Raw genomic sequence first — 17,524 nt, forward strand, 5'->3', positions numbered from 1 at the left:
GAAAGAAAGGAGTACCCACAGATTGTCAGCAAGCTTCTATGGCTCTCAAACAGAACATGCCCTGACATCAGTCAAGCTGTAGGAGTCCTCGCACAATATATGACACAGCCATCAAAGGAACACTACCATGTGGCACAAAAGGTGCTCCAATATCTGGACCACACACAAGACACCCACTTGCAGTATGGGAGCAACAAACAACAAGATTTCCTAATGGCACATAGCAATGTGAACTGGGCAAGCAATGCCACAGCACAATGGAAAAGCTCATCTGGATCAGCAGTATTTGTACATGGAAACCTAGTGGTGTGGAAATCTGCATTGCAGTGCTGCATCGCCCTATCGGCAGTAGAAGCTGAATTCATAGCTGCAATGGAAGTGGCCTGAGAGATACTGTTTTTCAAACATCTCTTCAGGGCCATCAGGTTTGACACTGGCACCCCCACTATCTTCTCAGACAACACAGGTACCATCCAGGTAAGCAAAGACCCTGCACAGCATTGGAAGTTGAAACACATTGATACCAAGTACCATTTCATTAGAGACAATGTACAGGATGGGAAAGTGAAAATCAAGTACATTAACACAGCAGAGAACTTGGCAGATGTCTTCACCAAACCAGTTGGAAGGGATATACTACAGCAGACATGAAAGGGGTTAGGACTAATGGCCCTACAATGTGCAACAGCTCAGCAGTCACCTGCCTTGCTGCTGAGGGAGGCAGTTGAGGGAAGTAATTTGCCTGAGGTGCATGAGGAAGCAAGGACTGCTAATGAATGGCATGCATGTGTTATGCACATCAGTTGCCATGACAATTCAGGAGCCAAGCATAAGGACACAACCAGGAGAATGCAATGAGTACATGAACAATGTGAGGGGGGGAGGGCAGCATATCTAGAGGTCATGCTGAGTCATATATATGTACCTGTGTAGCAGAGCATCTGTAGAAATAATAATAACAACACATGATTACAAAGCAAGAATCCTCAACTAGTTCAACACGGCAGAAGACCAATGCTCCACACCTTTCCTTCTTACAATCAACATGTCGACTACTGCTCCGCTCCCAGCGGATGACCACTACGTCAAATCTACTCGCCAGTCCTGTCGCCAGGCAGCAACCGCGCTCAACCTCATTCCGAACCTCTCCGCCATCGACGCCTTCCTCACAACCCTCGATGGTCCCACATACAACCGGCTCCGAACGCAACACGGTCTATCCTTCCCACTCCGTTTCCCCACTCCCACAGCAGAGGTCAACTTCCTTTCCATTCTTGCCCTACTCAATGCTTTCTCTGGTTACCGTGCTGCTTTTCACCGCACGACCGGCATTGGAGCCTATCAGAACATGGTCCGATTCATGATCGCATTGTACATCTCCGGCTCTGGTGATGGAGCAGAGGATCGAATCGTTGGCTCTCCTGCACTCACAGCCAAGGGGATGGCAGGCTTAACAGAGGCCAAAGTAGTCGAACTCTTGGGCGTTAGCATTCATGAGGAGAAACAGCATGATACACTACCAGGGGTAACTGTAGGTCTTCGAGGCGGGCAGATGTTGGATTGTGTTCAGCTTATTCATTCTACCTTGGTAAATGTGGGGAACAAGTTGCTCGAGATAGACCAACCAAGCATCGGTGCGTATGTAGTCTCGCTGCTCAAAGCGACGAAAGAGAAGGAGCTGAAGGATGTAGAAGCGACAGACTACTTGGTCAAAGAGATCTCAACAACCTTTGCAGAGTTTAGGGATACACATACTCTTGAAGGAGGCAAACAGGTCTTTCTCTTCAAGCGAATCTTTTTCCTCTTACACTCGCTACATCTTCGCTTTGGAGGAAAGCAGGATTGGGCGGTACCGAATACCTACAAGACCTTGCCAATGTTCGTGGATAATGTTCTACCAACTTTGTGCGTCTGGTTCAACTTGTTCACCACCCCTTGCCAACCGGCGGCTAAGATGCAAACGTTGTTCGAATGGCTGGCTAAGGCTCACTGCAACGCAGATCTCCCACGCTCAAAGTTGAATACTTCAGAAAAGAACGTCGATGGTCCAAAGTTGAGCATTGACGAGACATACGCTATTCGTGCAGCAACTCTGCATATCGGTCAAGTCATCGTTGAAAGGGCGAACGAGTTGGCCAAAGAGAAGGCCGGTGAATTCCAATGGTTGGCCCACATGAACGAAGTTGATCTCGATGGATATTTATGGGCGGTAGCTAAAGACGATGCAGAGCTACGAAAGGTGCCGAGGTTGGTATTTCCTTCTATCCACTTTTGACCATATCGATCCATGTGAAGCTCTCGCTACAAGATACCCTTCAAAGTTACACTCTATTCTGTAATGTTAGCAAAGCAGGGATCCCGTACAGTTGGTCGATACTCTTTACTTATTTCCAACAACCTGAACCTCATCACACTTCCTTTCTGACGATTGTGTGCACAAGATCGAGTGCAAATTCGTATCTGGGTGAAAAGCATGCATATGCGACCTTCTGAAAGCTACCACGTTTCATGAATCGTTGTAGACGACAAAACAGTTCAGTGCTGAGTGATGTACGTTTTAGAGATGCTTGGATCTTGCTGAGTGTGCTAAGCTGAGGGAAAAGTGCGAGGCTATTCATCCATGCGGGATGCGATGCATGAGTTTTCGAGGCGAGTTATTTGTGGTGCTCATCGCTGACTTTCCACATGGTCCGCGGTAATGGTAGTCGTACGCAAGCAGAACCGCATGACTTGTTGCCTTTTACTGCTATGACCTGATGTTTGCAAACTTCTGGCGACAATCGCTCCGTGTGTTTCCTAGACGCCTACCGAGCTGGAGACGGCTCTACCATTTTCATCTGAACAGAGTCGAAGCATTGAGAGATGCCTTGTTCCATATTAGCTCTCTGGATGCTTTCGCTCGAGTACAAGCCTGGTAGAGCAGACGGCACTGTCGACACAAGCTGTTGTGGCTCCGGAATAGACGGAGGATTTAAAGTGTAGTATGGTGCTGCTACATTAAGAGGCACTTGCTGAAGCTGATTCTGCTGTTGTCGCTCGGAAAGCAGAAAAGGGCCGGCGGTACTTGGATTGTTCATTCCTTGACTCGTGCAGCCAGGAAAGCCCCGTTGAGGTCCGAGGGTAAGGCTGAGTGTGCCGGAAGACAGGGCGGATATGGATGTATCGGGTGAACTGTGCTGTGGTGAGACGGACGCTATGCTGTGCATGTTCTTCAATCGTCCGGCTCCTGCAGCGCTGAAAGAAGACGCTGTCACCATTCTAGGAGGTACCGTCGTAGGAAGAATCTCACCGGTCTGCGCAGACATCTCTGCGGATGGGCGAGGAGACACTGATAGCGAATCAGCAGGTACGGTCAGCTTGGCCGACGCATCAAGAGAAGCAAGTGAGAATTGATCGATGCTCTTTCTGCTGCGGCTGGATGTTGATGGCTGTGTAGCCTCACCACCACGTTTGAGGCCCTGTTTTGTCGGTTTGTAACTACCACCACTGCTGCCACCACCTCCGCTTGTGCTATCGACGGTCAGCTTCGCGAACTGCGATCCAGAGCTCCCATCACGCGAACGTGGATGAAGCAATGACAGGATGTCTTGATCGATACTGAGGCTTTTCAGGGCATCGCTACCTGACTGCCACTTGACGAGAGCCTCGAGGCTAGTCTGTACAGCCCTTCTCAGCTGCTGAATCAACCGAATGCAGCCTGTACCAAAGGTTAGCAAGGTGGAAAGGCATAACGATGGTTCACTGATCGAAGCTTGGACATCCTGTAGACATTCGTCAATGATCTGGGTGTAGTGCATCACTCTGGGCCAGCAATTCCATTGATCGGACAGACCTGGGACGCCTTGACCTTTGCTGCGGATTAAGAGGAGTGCAGCGGTGGCGAGTGTCATGCAGGGTTCTGTAAAGTACTGATACCACCATGCGGAGCCCATGCGGTCAGAGAAACGGTTCTGCATCTTGCGTAGCTCTCGGACCGCAGCGATGGAGCGAAGAGCACTGTTCGTAGCAATGTGTCGGCTTGTAGCTAGTTCCGCATTTGTGATGCGTCCGTTGGGAAAGAAGAATTGGCGGTGGAGTGATTCTCTCTGCCATGCTGTTGTGAGTTGAACCCAGCATCTGCGTTGAGCCCTGAATGGGTCGATCGAGTCGAACGAGAGATCAGGCTTGTCCCAGTTGTAGGATGCATGTACCTGGGACAGAGTGTCTGTGATCTGTTTGTCGGTTTCCATAGCTTTACGATGCAGAGGTGGACCGTAGCATAGGGTGCTCGAGACAAGCTGAGCGATCTTGCCACCCTGCACCTCGAGGAAGGCAAGAGATGCATCTGGTGGTACCCCACTTGAGGACCAGGGAGGAGCATCGCTAGGCTGGTCGACACTGAATTGCGAGTCCACGATGAGCGGCTTGGTGTTAGCGCCAATAGCAAAAGCATGGTCGTAACCATACACGAGCCAGGCGAGCCTTCGTCGATGGTCTAATTCAACGAGTGAGAAGGAAGTGTTGCTGCTAGGGTCCTCGAAGAGCTTGCATGCCTGGGCAGCTCGGATGGTAACGTTCCAGCGCGGCAACTCCGCCGAACCAGCTCCGTGAAGGCCTTGATTGGACCAAAGGGAGAAGCTAGAGAGGTTCGCCTGGACAAGTTCGATGGTCATTTCATCGAGGCGCACACATTCATCGATGAGGGCGTGAATGTGATGAGTGATGAGTGAAAGTGCCTTGACTCGCGGGCTGGAGTCAACGCCCAGCTTGATGAGCTCGTTGGCAAAGAGTTGCAAGGTGATGGGAAACAGTGCGACGATGGTATCGGGAGAAAGAGTCTCTATCGTTTCGCCAATGACACTGGCCAGCAAAGCAAGGCGTGAAAGATCACCTTGTTGGATTGCGATGCCAGCGCTCGAACTGCTGGCAGCCACGCGAGCCTCAAAGCTCTGTGAAGGGAGAATGACCCTGTCCCATAGATCCTTCGTTTGCGCCTCGAGAAGGTCTTGGTTGGTGATGAGGAGCTTCCAGTCTACATGCCAAAGATAGTGCTGAAGGAGTGCCTGGAGCTGAGACCAGTCGGGCAAAATTTGGCAGAAGTCAACCATCTTGGTGAGGCAGCCGCTCTCCATATAGCGTGCCACCGCTGAATAGGACGTGGTGGGAGATCCAGCACTGGAAGAGGCAGTATCGGAGGACGCTTGGCTGTCGAGTTGCGGATCATCCTGCACGTTGAGATCCTTGAGCATAAGATTGATGAAAGCCATCATGGGATGCTCAGGCTGCTGATGGTACATAGATGGTTGTTGAGGATCTGCATCGTCACCGTGACCGTCGCTGCTAGATTCATGGAGGAGCGCATTAATTTCGGCTAGCGATCGCCTTGCTTGCTTCTTTTGCAGAGCTGGCGTGGCCAAATGCGACGCATGGAGACAGTGTGGGTGAAGTGGAGAATGCATGATCAGTCACTGATACAAGGACGATGACAGGCCCATGGCGTTGTAGGTGGCAACTTACTCTGAGGATCGAGCTGGCTGGTGTTGAAAGTCTTGCAAAGATGCTGAGTGCACCTGCGAATACAAGTCGAGCATGGTCTTTTGCGATCGCACTGTCAGGTGTGCGATCATGTGAGAAGAGAGGAGAGAAGAGAGAGGATTTAGAGGCTGTGAGTGTGAAGATTCCAGTGGAAGAATCGGCAGCAATGGCGTCAAAGCTTACCTTGACTTTTCGAAGGTAGCACTCAAGACAGACGGTCGGCTGACCGTGCTTGCGTCTACTGCTCCCGACGGAAGAGGCAGGTGGCATCGTGATTTGTATTGTTCTCGAGGTGTCTCCAATGATCAGAACAATACGAGAGTGGACTCAGGCAGTCTGCATTGAGAGAGACTGCAAGGAAAGACGATTGGAAAGCAAAAGGTCTCTCGCAGAAGTGATGTGGCAGCTATGGATCCACTGTGCCTATGCCTATCAAAGTGCAAAGCTGGAATGGCGTATCGGCGTATCGACATGGGTGCGATGCGAGCGAGACTTCTGCGCTGAGCTTGTGTGTTGCCCAACCAATGGCGTTTGTCCGACTTGATTCGCAATACAGTATCGATACCAGATGAAATGAAGCAGTTTGAAAGGCATGTGGGCTTGGCCTCGTCTCCTGACCTCTGTTGAATCACTTCGGGGTCGGGGCGTGGGAAACAATACTCGCCACGCCAACCTTGAGAGAGGCCAAGCTTTCGCTTTCTTCGAGCGCCGGTATCTTGAGGGAGAGAGTGCGATGTAATGCTTCGCTCGGCAGTGGTGGAGTCGAGTTCGAGGCCGATGTAACGTTTCCGAGGCGAGTCGACAGAGGCTTACTGCGCACCCTCTCGATGAGGTTGTAATCGTAATGATGCAAGTGATGGTTATGATCCGAGTTGTCCTGGGAGAGATGGAATGGGCAAAGGAAAGGGCTTCCGTGAGCATACACGCTTGATTGAACAAGGTAGATGTGGAAGAGAGCTTGGTACTCGCAACGAGGTCTGAGTTGGACTGCCACTCGAATGCTTTGTCTGGCGACCCACTTGATTGGGGTCACTATGCCCAAGAGCGGAAAGATGTGCGAATGCTTTACAAGAGCATCCCGATTCCTTTCCGCACCCTCGGCCACTGAACGCTTTGCAATGCGGTCCAAGTAGCGCTACGATGGGTAGCCTTTCTAGGTGCCCAATCGTTCACCTGAATCGGCGTGAAAAGTGGGATTCTTGCGAATGCTGACTATGAATGCTAAGCCACTTGGTATGCCCAGGGCAGAGAATAGAATAGCAAACAAAGACGGCCGATGTATAACCGAGATGCATCCAGGAGTGATCTTGCTTCAAGGTACAAAAGGAGATGTAAGACGAACAGCAAGATGCTTGCTAAGCCTCCTCAAAGCATTCTACCGAGCCTTCGACCTCGTCATCTGTAGCATGGGTACGAGCGCATAGAGAGCCGCTGTTTGGCGCGGTTCTTGACTCGGCAACGGATTGCAACTTAACGCACTAACTTATCTCAATCAGCCATGCTGTGCATACTTACGGCATCCAAGTTGTAGTGCCTGTATCTGTCTTCACAGCTACGTTGTACTGGATCCCCTCCGATTTTAGCGCCTAAACTGCCTAAAGCCTGCTTGAATGGTCGGCTGGTAGTGGGAAGAAGACGGCTCGCTCATGTCCAAACCCCGGACTCGGTTTTGCTGGCCTGTCTTGGCCAACTGATGCCGCCAGCTCCGAGCTGTAACCGAAGCCGCAGGATTAGAAGCACAAACAGACCGAAACAACTGCTCCTGATCTATCGCCTCGTTCTTCTCACAGGATGCGACACATACACTGAATCGGGCTGATCTCGAAAGATTCGCTCTAGATTGCATTGCATTTCATGAGACTAAGCGCCTTCCGACTAGGACTGGAAAGGATCACACTAAGCCGCATTAGGAGGCTTCCAATTCAACCTCCTACCCACTTGATAAATATCCTCCAACACATCCTCTAATCTATCAGCCGCCTTAAACATCTCGTACATCCTGAACAGTCTCAATGCTGCCAGCGCATCCTCTATGGAATCGTGTCCACCTTCCACGGCTACCGAACCTGCACCCGAAGCAGACTGCGATACTTTGTGCATCGCACTCTTTCCCTCTCTCCCTGGTGTTGAAGCTTGGGAAGCCTGTTGTTCCTGCTTTGCTGTGATCTGGTTATTTGCGCTTGCACCCGATTGAATGTCGATTTTCAGCAAGAACCAAGATAAGAATCGTAAACTTAACCGTCGTGCGTGGTTGGCCGAGTGGTAGAGATCGACGGTATCAATGACTTGAGAGGGGGGCACCAAGATGTTGATGATACGGAAATCTTTTTTGAGTCCATGACCGATGAATATGCATCCCCGATCGACGAGTAGCCGGAGCTTTTTGTAGGCCGATTTCAGAGGGACGACGGTGTGTCGTGATGTTTTGGGGTCGAGGTCGCCAGGCAGGATGCCGGAGAATTTAGTGAGATAGTCGACAACGGTATCGGGAGTGTAGATGTGATCGTCGATAAAGGCTTCTCCTTGCTTTTCTCCCTGCCCTCGAACTACGGATACTCGGGCTAAAGAGAGCTTGGTTGGTCTAATGACTGACCGCGTACCATCTGAGCGGATCTCCAGTTCTTCCTGGTTCAGTGCGACGAATTCGGCATCGATCGCGACCAATGTTCCGGGGCCTGGTAGCTCGCTTTCTTCCAGCAAGCTGTGACGAATTCTCTTCGGATCGCGATGGATTGCAATGTTAAAGTCACGACACAAGATGGTCGGGTCGATGCAAGTTCGACCTTGTCGAAGCTCGGCGATGGGAAGAGGAGGTAGATCTTCGCGTTCGAACATGAGGACTGAGGGGATCTTCCAGCTATTCGGGAAACTGAGCGCTTCCGATTCCGAGATGTTGCGCACCAAGAAGTCGTTGAACAAGTACCAGGGTCCTAGCTGACTTGCTTTGGCTTGCTTACTCTTCTTGCTGGTCGATCCGGCAGCACCTGCCACTGCGTTGGCCATGCGTGGGGTCGTCGCACCAGCACCACCATCAGCGCTGAGCTGAGTAGAGCAAGGCTCGGCTTCGGGAACACGAACAAGGGCGCAAAGATGCGGCTGCTCTTTGTCGACTGAGATCTGCGCTACCATCGATCGCAATTTGTAGATCGCTGGCTGATCACCGAGTGTTGCCTTGGCTCTTTCGACATCTGCTTGTGTGTAGATGGCAAGCACGCGCACATCGTCGCCATACACACCAATTGCGATGCGTGGTGGGAGGTAGCTGCGTCTGCCTTCACTCGCAGAATCGCGCGAGCCTGTAGGCAAGGCAGAGTTGGCTCCGCCTCGACGGTTGTTGTTGTTGTTGTTGCCGAGCATGCCCATGTATGGCATCTTTCCATATGGTTGCTGTTGTTGCTGCACTGGTACCTGTCCACGACCAGGTGCCATGGGAGTCGCCTTGCTCTTACCCTTCTGATTGTCGTCCAACCAGTAGTGCAGATGCTCGGGAGCCTGAATGGCCGCGTTGACTGACAGAAGCCTGGGCAACTCGGACGGGGAAGGCATTACACGACGAGTGCGGAACATGGCTGTAAACTGACATGCGCGACATGGCGCCCTGTTCTGCACCTCGCGAACGAGCGATGCACGCAGCACCGAAGCAAAATCGCATGGCGGCGCAGGCTCGTTCGAGATGGGTCGAGGAGGGTAAATGAGGTCGACAGAGAGCAAAGGGCTGTTGCGGTTCGATTCGCGTCCGCAATGTATGCAGACCGTCTTGGTGACCGTGTTGAGAGCGAAGAGCTTGGCGACTGCAGATGATGCGCCTGATGGAACGGTCGACTCGCTCGGTGGTAGTGCAGATGTTGGCGAAGTTGGATCACCGGGCAGTCTACGTCCGGCTGGTCCTCCGCGGTTGTTGCTGGACGGAGGGCCGAGACCGGGTGGAGCACCAGCTGATGATGCACGGGTCGGTGTGACATCCAATCCACCGGCAAAGTCAGCCTGCAAACCTTGAGACTCGTCGGCCGTGCAGTCCAAGACGAAGCGATTGAGGGTCTGTGCAAGTTGACTGTAAACAATGTCGTTCTTTCCTGTTCCACTTGCACTTGAGACATTCGTCAGGCTATCCTCTCTGTCCATCAACCCGAGACTGGCGGCCTTGTGACTGTTTCCGAATGCACGCAAGAAGTTGGACGCCTGACAGTTGGCACCCTTTGCGTCTTCGAGCATGCGGAACAAGAAACCTGCTTCGCAAAGCAGACAATTCTCTCGCGGGCAGTTTTGCAGGATATGCGCCTTTGCCGTCTCTCTGAAGGGGGGCAGGTAATGAAGAGCTTGCAAATACGAATTGGCGTAGGAGTTCTGGATGTGCGTCTCGAGACCACTGTACTGGGTCTTGTTGTAAAAGTCAAAGTCAAAGTCTTCGACACCAAAACGCGAATACTGAATGGTCTTGAGTCGATAGTAGGAAGGCATTTGACCTTTGGAGAGCATGAGTTCGGCTGTCTCGACGTCTTCCTGCCCTTCCTCTTGGTCGGATGCATCACTGTCGTCGGTGGTCTCCTCGTCAAAGTCCTGTTGTGCATGCGCGTCATTGTCTGCAGCTTCATCTCGGCCTTGTTCAGTCGGGCTATCTTGTTTGGACTGCGCCAACTTTGAGCGAGCTGTTGCGGTTGCGGCGCGTGATGCTGGTCTGCTGTCCGAAGCAGCTTCTCGTTCTGGCCTGGAATCCGTCGAAGTGGAGAGACTATCTGATCCAGCCACGGCTCTCTTCTTCTCTGCTTTCTTCTTCTTCTTATCCGCCGGGGTAATACCTGCAGCGGCAGCTTTCTTACTCTGCTCCTTCTCCTTCTCACTGCGGAAGAGTGGAATGCCGATCTTCTTTCTATCCTCTGGCCTGTGCAATGCACTTGCACGAATGCCACCCGGTCCTTTACCAGATACGACGTTCCTCTTGCCCCTCAAATGCGGTGGCAGGCTGGCATAACCCAGATAGTCGACCGTCTTGAGGTTGCTCAACACAGCAGGGTCGATCTTTGATGGGGGATTGAAAAGTGGCGAAGCCTCGGAAAGGTACTGATCGTAGTCGAAATAGGACATGAGCTTCTCGTTGTAGTGGGGCATGCCAATTGAGGAGAGCGGAGTTTCGGTTGACCAATTGACGAAGGGCGTTGGTTCTGCGATGTCAGGAAACTCGAGCGAGGAGGAATTGAAGGTGTTGAAGCGAAGGTTAGAGGTGTCGGATGAGCTGCTCCAAAGTCGAACGCTGCCGTCAGCTTCACCGAAAGCAATGTAGTCTGCGGAGGGGGAGATGGCAAGAGAAGTGGTGAAGGAGGTGGCGTTGGTGTAGAAGAATCGGCCTTCGCCTGGAGATGCAATGTCGACGATCTGGAATTGACCCTGTGGTGCTGAAACGATGACGGTGGATGACAGTTTCGGGTGGATGGCAAGCAATGAGGGCCCACCAGGAGCTGCGAAGGGGATGGGTACCAGCGCACGCATACTACGAAGATCGTGGACCTTGATGAGTGGTTCTGGAACAGGATGGCCTTGACGAACGGTCCAACCGACCGAGTAGAGGATGTGGCTATCAGCCTGGACATCGACGAGACCACCAGGATGGGCGTGAAGTCTGTGCTCGACTTTGAGGGAGCGAGGATCGCGGAGCTGAATATGACCGTTGACAGTGGCAGCGCAGAGGTAGCGGCCGCTCTTGCGAACGTGGAGGATTGGAGCCTCTGAGGCTACACTTCGGACTAGAGCGCCGGTGCTGTTGTTGACTGTGAGGATGAGATCGTTGTCATTATCGATCTCGCCCGTGTTGGCTGCCGACTGTGACAAAGCGGCAGCAATGATATCGGAGGAAGCAGCTAGTGGAGAAGCACACATGGAGGCCAAGTTGATCGCATCAGCGCCCATGTCTTGGGTTAGCGTTGTCCATTTCGCAAGACCACGACGCTGAGAGCACTTGATACCATTGTCAGCGATCGAGTAGATGTGACGTTCGTCTGCTAGGATGGCTTTGGTTGGTGATGGGCGGGTGGGTAGACCGTGTGCTGGATAAGAAGTATAGCGGGAAAGCTGTGGAGAGTAGAGCGAGGAAAGGATGCCGAAGGATGTGCCCTGCCAGAGAAGTTCGCTGTATGGGTCGAATGCGAGTGCCGTTACGGCTGGGGGCAGGCCCATAGGCCCATTTGGATTGGCATAATGGGCATGCTCGCTCCAGTCGGCCATGTTGGGAGGAGCTGGCGCCTACAGCAATGCCGTGTGAGGGGGTGTATCAGTGCGAACCAGTGTGTTCGGGAGTGTATTCGTTGCAAGTTGGTTCAGAGTCGAGGCGCATTGCTTTGTCGTCGTCGCGGTAGACGGCGCAGTGGTGGTGAGAAGTGATGGCGCGCTCTTGGTTCGCAATGATTCGACCTTGATGCTATTCCACGACCAAGGTGAGTAGCGATGGTGGCGAGTTTTGCAGGTGTCTATGGAAGATGAAAAGGGAGAGAGAAGCAAGCATTTCCTATCGCTGTTGGGACGAGGGTGTCAATACTGAACATGGCGATCCAATATGATGATGTTGAATGACGTAAGCGGATACAAAAGGGATCGGGCCAAATAGATCTGATCGGCGATCGGACAGAGCCGATCTGCCCTAAATAGCAGCGGTACTGTGGCTCTGACTATCGCCGATCGTTCTCAATCAATGGCGCTGAAGCTTCTCAGACAGTTTTTGCGACCTCCAACAATGTTCGACCACCAAAACTAACATTTTCCATTTTAAACGAAGCAGTGAATAATAACAATGACAAGCGTGTTGCCAATTTGCGTCATATTATTCCTTTTCAGCGAAAGTTCTTGCAACGATCTCCTCCTTCTCTTCTCTCCTCGCCACCACCATCATCATCATCATCATCATCATCGTCGTCGTCTCACATCCATCAAGAGGATACGATTTGTCTTTGAACACACATCCGATCCAAGAAGACCAAGGATCTTAGATGCCTGGCACCACCTCAGCAACTACAGATCCCATTCTTGTCGATTCAACCACCATCAACCTGCCTTCAACAACTGCACCCTCTCTCATCACACCCTCACCCACATCAGCAGTCGCTTCCCACCTCTGCACTCTCTTGCTCTCTCGCACCCACCAGCCTACAAGCCAAGATGACGAAAAACATCTCCTCCTCCTCCTTCTCTTCCTCTCCCTCGGTTCGCCAACGCAAGAACAAGGCAGTCGATTCGGTCAAAGATGCTGCAGACCACACATCCAGCGAGTTGCTCAAGTTTGTCGAAACCGATGGCCATTTCTCCCTAGTCCGCAACTTTCATCTCGCTGATGCATTCACCCTGATGAACGCTTTTTGCGGTGCTCAATCGCTTTTCGCTTCTGCGAGGTACTTGATTACTTCCGATCCGAAACATGCTTGGTTGGCACTGTGGTTCCCGCTTTTCGGAGCAATCTTCGACCTGTTGGATGGCAAAGTGGCCCGGTGGAGAAAGAGTAGCAGTATGCTAGGGCAGGAATTGGACAGTTTGGCCGATTCGTTGAGTTTTGGTGCTGCTCCTGCATTTGCTGCTTATGCCTTGGGTTTGAGGGGTTCATTGGATAGTTTTTTCTTGACACTCTTTGTTTGTGCCGGTGTTGCAAGGTTGGCTAGGTTTAATGTCACCGCCGCCACTATTCCACATGATGCTGCTGGAAAGGCGAGGTATTTCGAGGGTCTTCCCATTCCTTCTTCGCTAGTGTTGGTCGCTGGTATGGCTGTTTGCTTGTTGACTGGAAGGATTGAACCAGGAGGTCTTCCGATTGCACTTGCCAAGGAGAGAGGATACATTTCCGGCAACGGTCTCACCTTTACCGGTTCGCTCAGCGAGTATCTGCCTCATACTTTCTCCGCTCGTGGTGTTCCGCTTGGTATGTTTACGATTGATTTCAGTAGTCAATTGGCAAAGGTCTTACAGTTGGTTCCTGGTATGCGGGCAAAGAGTGCCTTGCAGTGGGGTCAAAGTATAGCCAAGATCCAGGGACACTGGTTGGCCTTCTTGTGGCTTGGATGGGCTGCAGCGATGGTGTCTAAGACTTTGCGCGTTCCAAAGCCCTAATCCCCTAACACTATCCTCAACCAAAGGCTGCATCCTCGAAGGTGTGTACACAAAACGAAACACAAGCATAACAATCGCAATGAAAAAGAAAAAAAAAAGAAAAAAAGGAAAAGACATCCATCTTCCATAACACCAAAGCTATGTATGAGGTCGCGATAACAACAAGTCGTACTGTTGCTGAAGGAAAGCCTCTTCGTGATAATAAAACGCTCTCACTTGTCGACCTTCGAACCATCGTCCATCAAGACCTCGAACTGCTTTCCAACCTGCTGCTTCACCTGAGAACTCTACAAACATACGCACTTGGCCTTCCTGCCCCCCTTCCGCACCGCCCAACTGAAAAGGAAGGATGCGTTTAACAATGCCATACTTACCACACTCAGCAGCAATATCTTCTATCAACTCCTCTCTCTCCTCCTCACGCTGCAGATCGGAGAGTGTGATCATGTTGAGCAGGACGATGATGCGTGATGGAACGCCGAATTTGGATAGTTCTTCTTGCTGTTGAGTTTTTTGGTCCGGGTGGATGATCGAGCCTTTTTGGGAAGAGGAGAGGTTTTGTGAGACGGTGAGGGGGGTTGTGATACCTTTGTTGCCGGCTGCACCGATGCCTTGACCTGGAATGTAGCCTTGGGATGTCATGTATCGTTCTGCGAATGACCGGGTGTCATCTTTCCCTGCCGATGATGTGCAGATTGCAATGCGGTTGGAGGGGAAAGAGCGAGTTTGCGACTGGACTAAACGGGCTGCGATTGCTGCTGCTGCTGTTTGTCTCGCCGCTACGTCAAGCTGCGTTGGTGAGGCAGAGCGGGGTTCTGGTGCTGCTCCCGGTGGTGGACCAGGTGGCCCTGCTTCGGGTCCTGTTGGAATACCTTGTGACGCTTGAGGGTGCGACGCTTGAGGGTGCTGTTGCTGAGATAAAGCAACACGCCGTTGATACGCCTCTTCCCCACTCATCGCTAGCCTTTGTTGATACGCTTCTTCCCCTGTCTGCGGCTGCGTCGGGATGGGGTTCGACATTGCTAGGCGGTGAGCGTATGCTTCTTGCCCTGATGAAGGTTGTTTCGCTACCGCTATGGGTGCTGCCTGAGGTGGCGGAGGTGGAATTCCGCCAACGCTCCGCTCCTCCTTCTCTTGTTCTTCTTCATCCCGTCCTTCTTCCTCACCATGTTCTTCCAGCTCGCGAACCCAGATTTGATGCTCCAACTCAGCCTTTCTTCTCTCAAACAACATGGTTTTGTATGCGATATAGTCGTTCGGAATGCGTGGATCATATTCGGAGTTCATGTTCGGACCGGGTGGTGGTGAGCCTCGTTTTCTTTTCCGCTGCTGTAGGTATCGCAATCAAGTGACGAGATCAGTGCATGCTCCACACCAAAGAAAAGGCGGAAAAGTGGGAGCTTACCTTTCGTCTAGCAGCCTTCCTACCAGCGTTTGTAGCAAGGAATCCATTCACATCTTGTTCCTCCCCATCCTCCTCCCATTTCCCTCCTTCGTCATCTCCTTCATTCCACCCCCGCCCAGCAGGAGCATTGTATTGACGCATGAGCATCTTCTCCCTCTCAACCTGCTCCGGCGGTAATAGGAATGGAGGAGCTTCGAGCACAGGATACTTTGCCAGCTGCGCTGCAAGTTGTGTATCGTCATTTTCCGTCGTCGGGAGGGCAAGGGCTGTTAGGTTGAGGTGGGAAGTGTCCACCTTTCCTACGCCCCTTTCACTTCCTTCCTTGATATCTGGAATCGTCTCGGAGCTCTTCCCTTTTTCATCGGACGATGGTGGTTTTGGCGCTACACCAGGTGCCCGACTCAACGCGCCCTTAGGCACATTCTCCACTGCCTCGGAAACAGTTGGAGCTGTAAAAGACGCTACAAACGCAGCATTGCGTCTCGTCTTTGCCTTTGCATTCGTAGCTGCTTTTCGTGGTGCGAAGCGGAGTGCTGCTGACCAGCCTACTCCCCCTTGAAGGCGTGTATGGACAAGATCGAGTTTGGGAAAGAAATAAGGAGGAAGTGAGCATTGATTTGTTCACATCTTTAGAGCAACCTTGACCCACCGCATAGCACCAGAGAGGTAGGGAGGAAGGAAGCGCGGGTGCTTGTTGGAAGTGTACCTGTTGACTTGGAGTCGCTTGTAGCTGAGTCTGGTCTTGAGCTGGGAGCGCTGAATTCGGTGGTGATGGAGGGACCGGCTTGTTGTGATGGGGATGCTGATTTGTTTTCTTGTGGAGGAGGATCTTGCTGGTCAAAGATTCCGGAATAGAGGGAGGCGCCCCGAAAGGTACCAGCTTGGTTCGGTGGTGGTGGTGGCATTGTGGATGGGGCACAGCGCTGTGCTTTTTGTGCTGATCAAAAGAGTGAAAGAGATTGGTGTAGGGGGTAACCAAGGTGTCGAGTTAGGTGTGGTGGGAAAGGGAGTCGGAACACGGTACCCGGAACTCGGATTTCGGAACTCGGGTGTCAAAAAAATAAAAAAAAAGCGGCGGCGGGAATGTTTTCTTGGTGCACGCACCATGCTTACTTGGCTCCTACTGTCCTCCTCAAGTCCTCCTCACTGGCATCTCCAGGAGTGCTGAAAGCTTGTATACATGATGCCATCGGCAACTTCAGCCGGCGCATCAACATCAAAATCAGAATCCACCACCTCCGCACTCGTCCTCTCCACGCTCAGCGCATATTCGGATCTCACCAAACAACTGTTCTCGGCCATTGAAAATCCCTCCTCCCTGCAAAAAGCTCGGACAATATCAGAGCCTCACTCAGACAAAACCTGGAGAGTGACCAACATCACCTCCATCCTGACCGCACTCTCGGAAGTGGATCAACTCTTCTCATCCCGCATCGAGCTCGCTCGTCAACACGCACTCAACCAAGCACGGATAGAACGACTTGAAGCACAAGCAAAGAAACGAGATCGAGAAACACGGCAAGCTATACTAGAACTCAGCAAGATCCATTCTGAACTTTCGGAGATCTCACGCATGTCTCAGGAAGAGGTAGCTTGGATGGAGCGTGCGGAAAAGAGGCCTATTGGACATTCAACACTGTTAGCGTATGCGCAAAGGTTGGCCAAGTATACTAGTGCTCCCCCGGGGTATAAGCTTCCTCAGGTAGCAGCTGCGAGATCGGAGGGTGTGGGGAAGAGAGAGGAAGAGGAAGGGGAAGGGGGAGAGGAGAAGGCGATAAGTTTAGGAGCAGATTACAATCAGTATGCGAAGAGGGCAGCAGCGTATTATGATCCAGCGATACCTAGTATGCCTCAAGAAATGCCCTTCCCTTCGGATGCGATGATGAGGCAAGGGATTTTGAATAGTAGTGAGATGTTGGAGGGTGCGCCGATGGCTGAGCAGCCAGCAGCAGGGGAAGTGGAGATGGTGGAGGATCAAAGCGAGGCGATGCTGGGTGCCGACTTTGCAACCAGCTATTCGCATTTGAGAGAAGAGCAGAGGGAGGAGGTGGATGACGAGGATGCTTTTGACCTTGACCTTAACTAGTTGGCCAAGCGGCCTTGCTCCTTCTTCACGTCGATACTGTTCGTCAGTGCCATCCGCACAAGTATCGAAAGAATAGACCCGCAACTCAACCTAGCTTAGCACTTGCTCGCATACACACTGTATTCCTACTGCAATCACAACAGCATGTTGATGTTTCTTGCCAAGACGGGCGGAGGAGCTGTTAGACCTTTGCTGACTGTACACTCGTGGAGGCGATTTTATTACCGCCAGGTTCTCGTACGGCAGAAGAGGGGGGGATGGCACGTGATATGGATTCGATTTTCGCAGTTTTTCGAAATGCGCAGTTTTTCGGGCATTCAGCAGGCGTAAGAGCAGTGTCAGGAGCAAAAGTTTTTTTCCTGAGCCTCGACAGTCAGCAGGAAGAGCGGGAGAGGATAGAAGAGTGGCGCTCGGTGTTCCTTCCTTCCTTCCTTCTT

General features: G+C 51.9%; 6 protein-coding genes across 6 annotated transcripts; 3 read left to right on the forward strand and 3 right to left on the reverse strand.

Moving 5' to 3' along the window:
• Nucleotides 1-1,045: 1,045 nt before the first annotated feature.
• On the forward strand, nucleotides 1,046-2,275 carry UHO2_05407 (uncharacterized protein; the record flags this gene model as incomplete). The annotated part of the gene is made up of 1 exon (XM_041560223.1): nucleotides 1,046-2,275. One exon carries the CDS (start codon nucleotides 1,046-1,048, stop codon nucleotides 2,273-2,275), a length of 1,230 nt encoding a protein of 409 aa, XP_041416157.1.
• A 529-nt stretch (nucleotides 2,276-2,804) lies between these two features.
• Nucleotides 2,805-5,784, reverse strand: UHO2_05408 (uncharacterized protein; the record flags this gene model as incomplete). The annotated part of the gene is made up of 3 exons (XM_041560224.1): nucleotides 2,805-5,383; nucleotides 5,497-5,539; nucleotides 5,698-5,784. The coding sequence occupies 3 exons, from the start codon at nucleotides 5,782-5,784 to the stop codon at nucleotides 2,805-2,807; spliced, it is 2,709 nt and encodes a 902-aa protein (XP_041416158.1).
• A 1,626-nt stretch (nucleotides 5,785-7,410) lies between these two features.
• On the reverse strand, nucleotides 7,411-11,730 carry UHO2_05409 (uncharacterized protein; the record flags this gene model as incomplete). Its single annotated transcript, XM_041560225.1, has 1 exon — nucleotides 7,411-11,730. The coding sequence occupies one exon, from the start codon at nucleotides 11,728-11,730 to the stop codon at nucleotides 7,411-7,413; it is 4,320 nt and encodes a 1,439-aa protein (XP_041416159.1).
• Nucleotides 11,731-12,657: 927 nt separating this feature from the next.
• Nucleotides 12,658-13,596, forward strand: UHO2_05410 (uncharacterized protein; the record flags this gene model as incomplete). The annotated part of the gene is made up of 1 exon (XM_041560226.1): nucleotides 12,658-13,596. One exon carries the CDS (start codon nucleotides 12,658-12,660, stop codon nucleotides 13,594-13,596), a length of 939 nt encoding a protein of 312 aa, XP_041416160.1.
• Nucleotides 13,597-13,734: 138 nt separating this feature from the next.
• On the reverse strand, nucleotides 13,735-15,906 carry UHO2_05411 (related to conserved hypothetical protein; the record flags this gene model as incomplete). The annotated part of the gene is made up of 3 exons (XM_041560227.1): nucleotides 13,735-14,925; nucleotides 15,002-15,555; nucleotides 15,651-15,906. 3 exons carry the CDS (start codon nucleotides 15,904-15,906, stop codon nucleotides 13,735-13,737), a joined length of 2,001 nt encoding a protein of 666 aa, XP_041416161.1.
• Nucleotides 15,907-16,184: 278 nt separating this feature from the next.
• UHO2_05412 (related to conserved hypothetical protein) lies at nucleotides 16,185-17,087 on the forward strand (the record flags this gene model as incomplete). Its single annotated transcript, XM_041560228.1, has 1 exon — nucleotides 16,185-17,087. One exon carries the CDS (start codon nucleotides 16,185-16,187, stop codon nucleotides 17,085-17,087), a length of 903 nt encoding a protein of 300 aa, XP_041416162.1.
• Nucleotides 17,088-17,524: the final 437 nt, after the last annotated feature.

Source organism: Ustilago hordei (assembly GCF_900519145.1).
Source record: "Ustilago hordei strain Uho2 genome assembly, contig: UHO2_contig_13, whole genome shotgun sequence".
NCBI classification, from domain to species: Eukaryota; Fungi; Basidiomycota; class Ustilaginomycetes; order Ustilaginales; family Ustilaginaceae; genus Ustilago; species Ustilago hordei.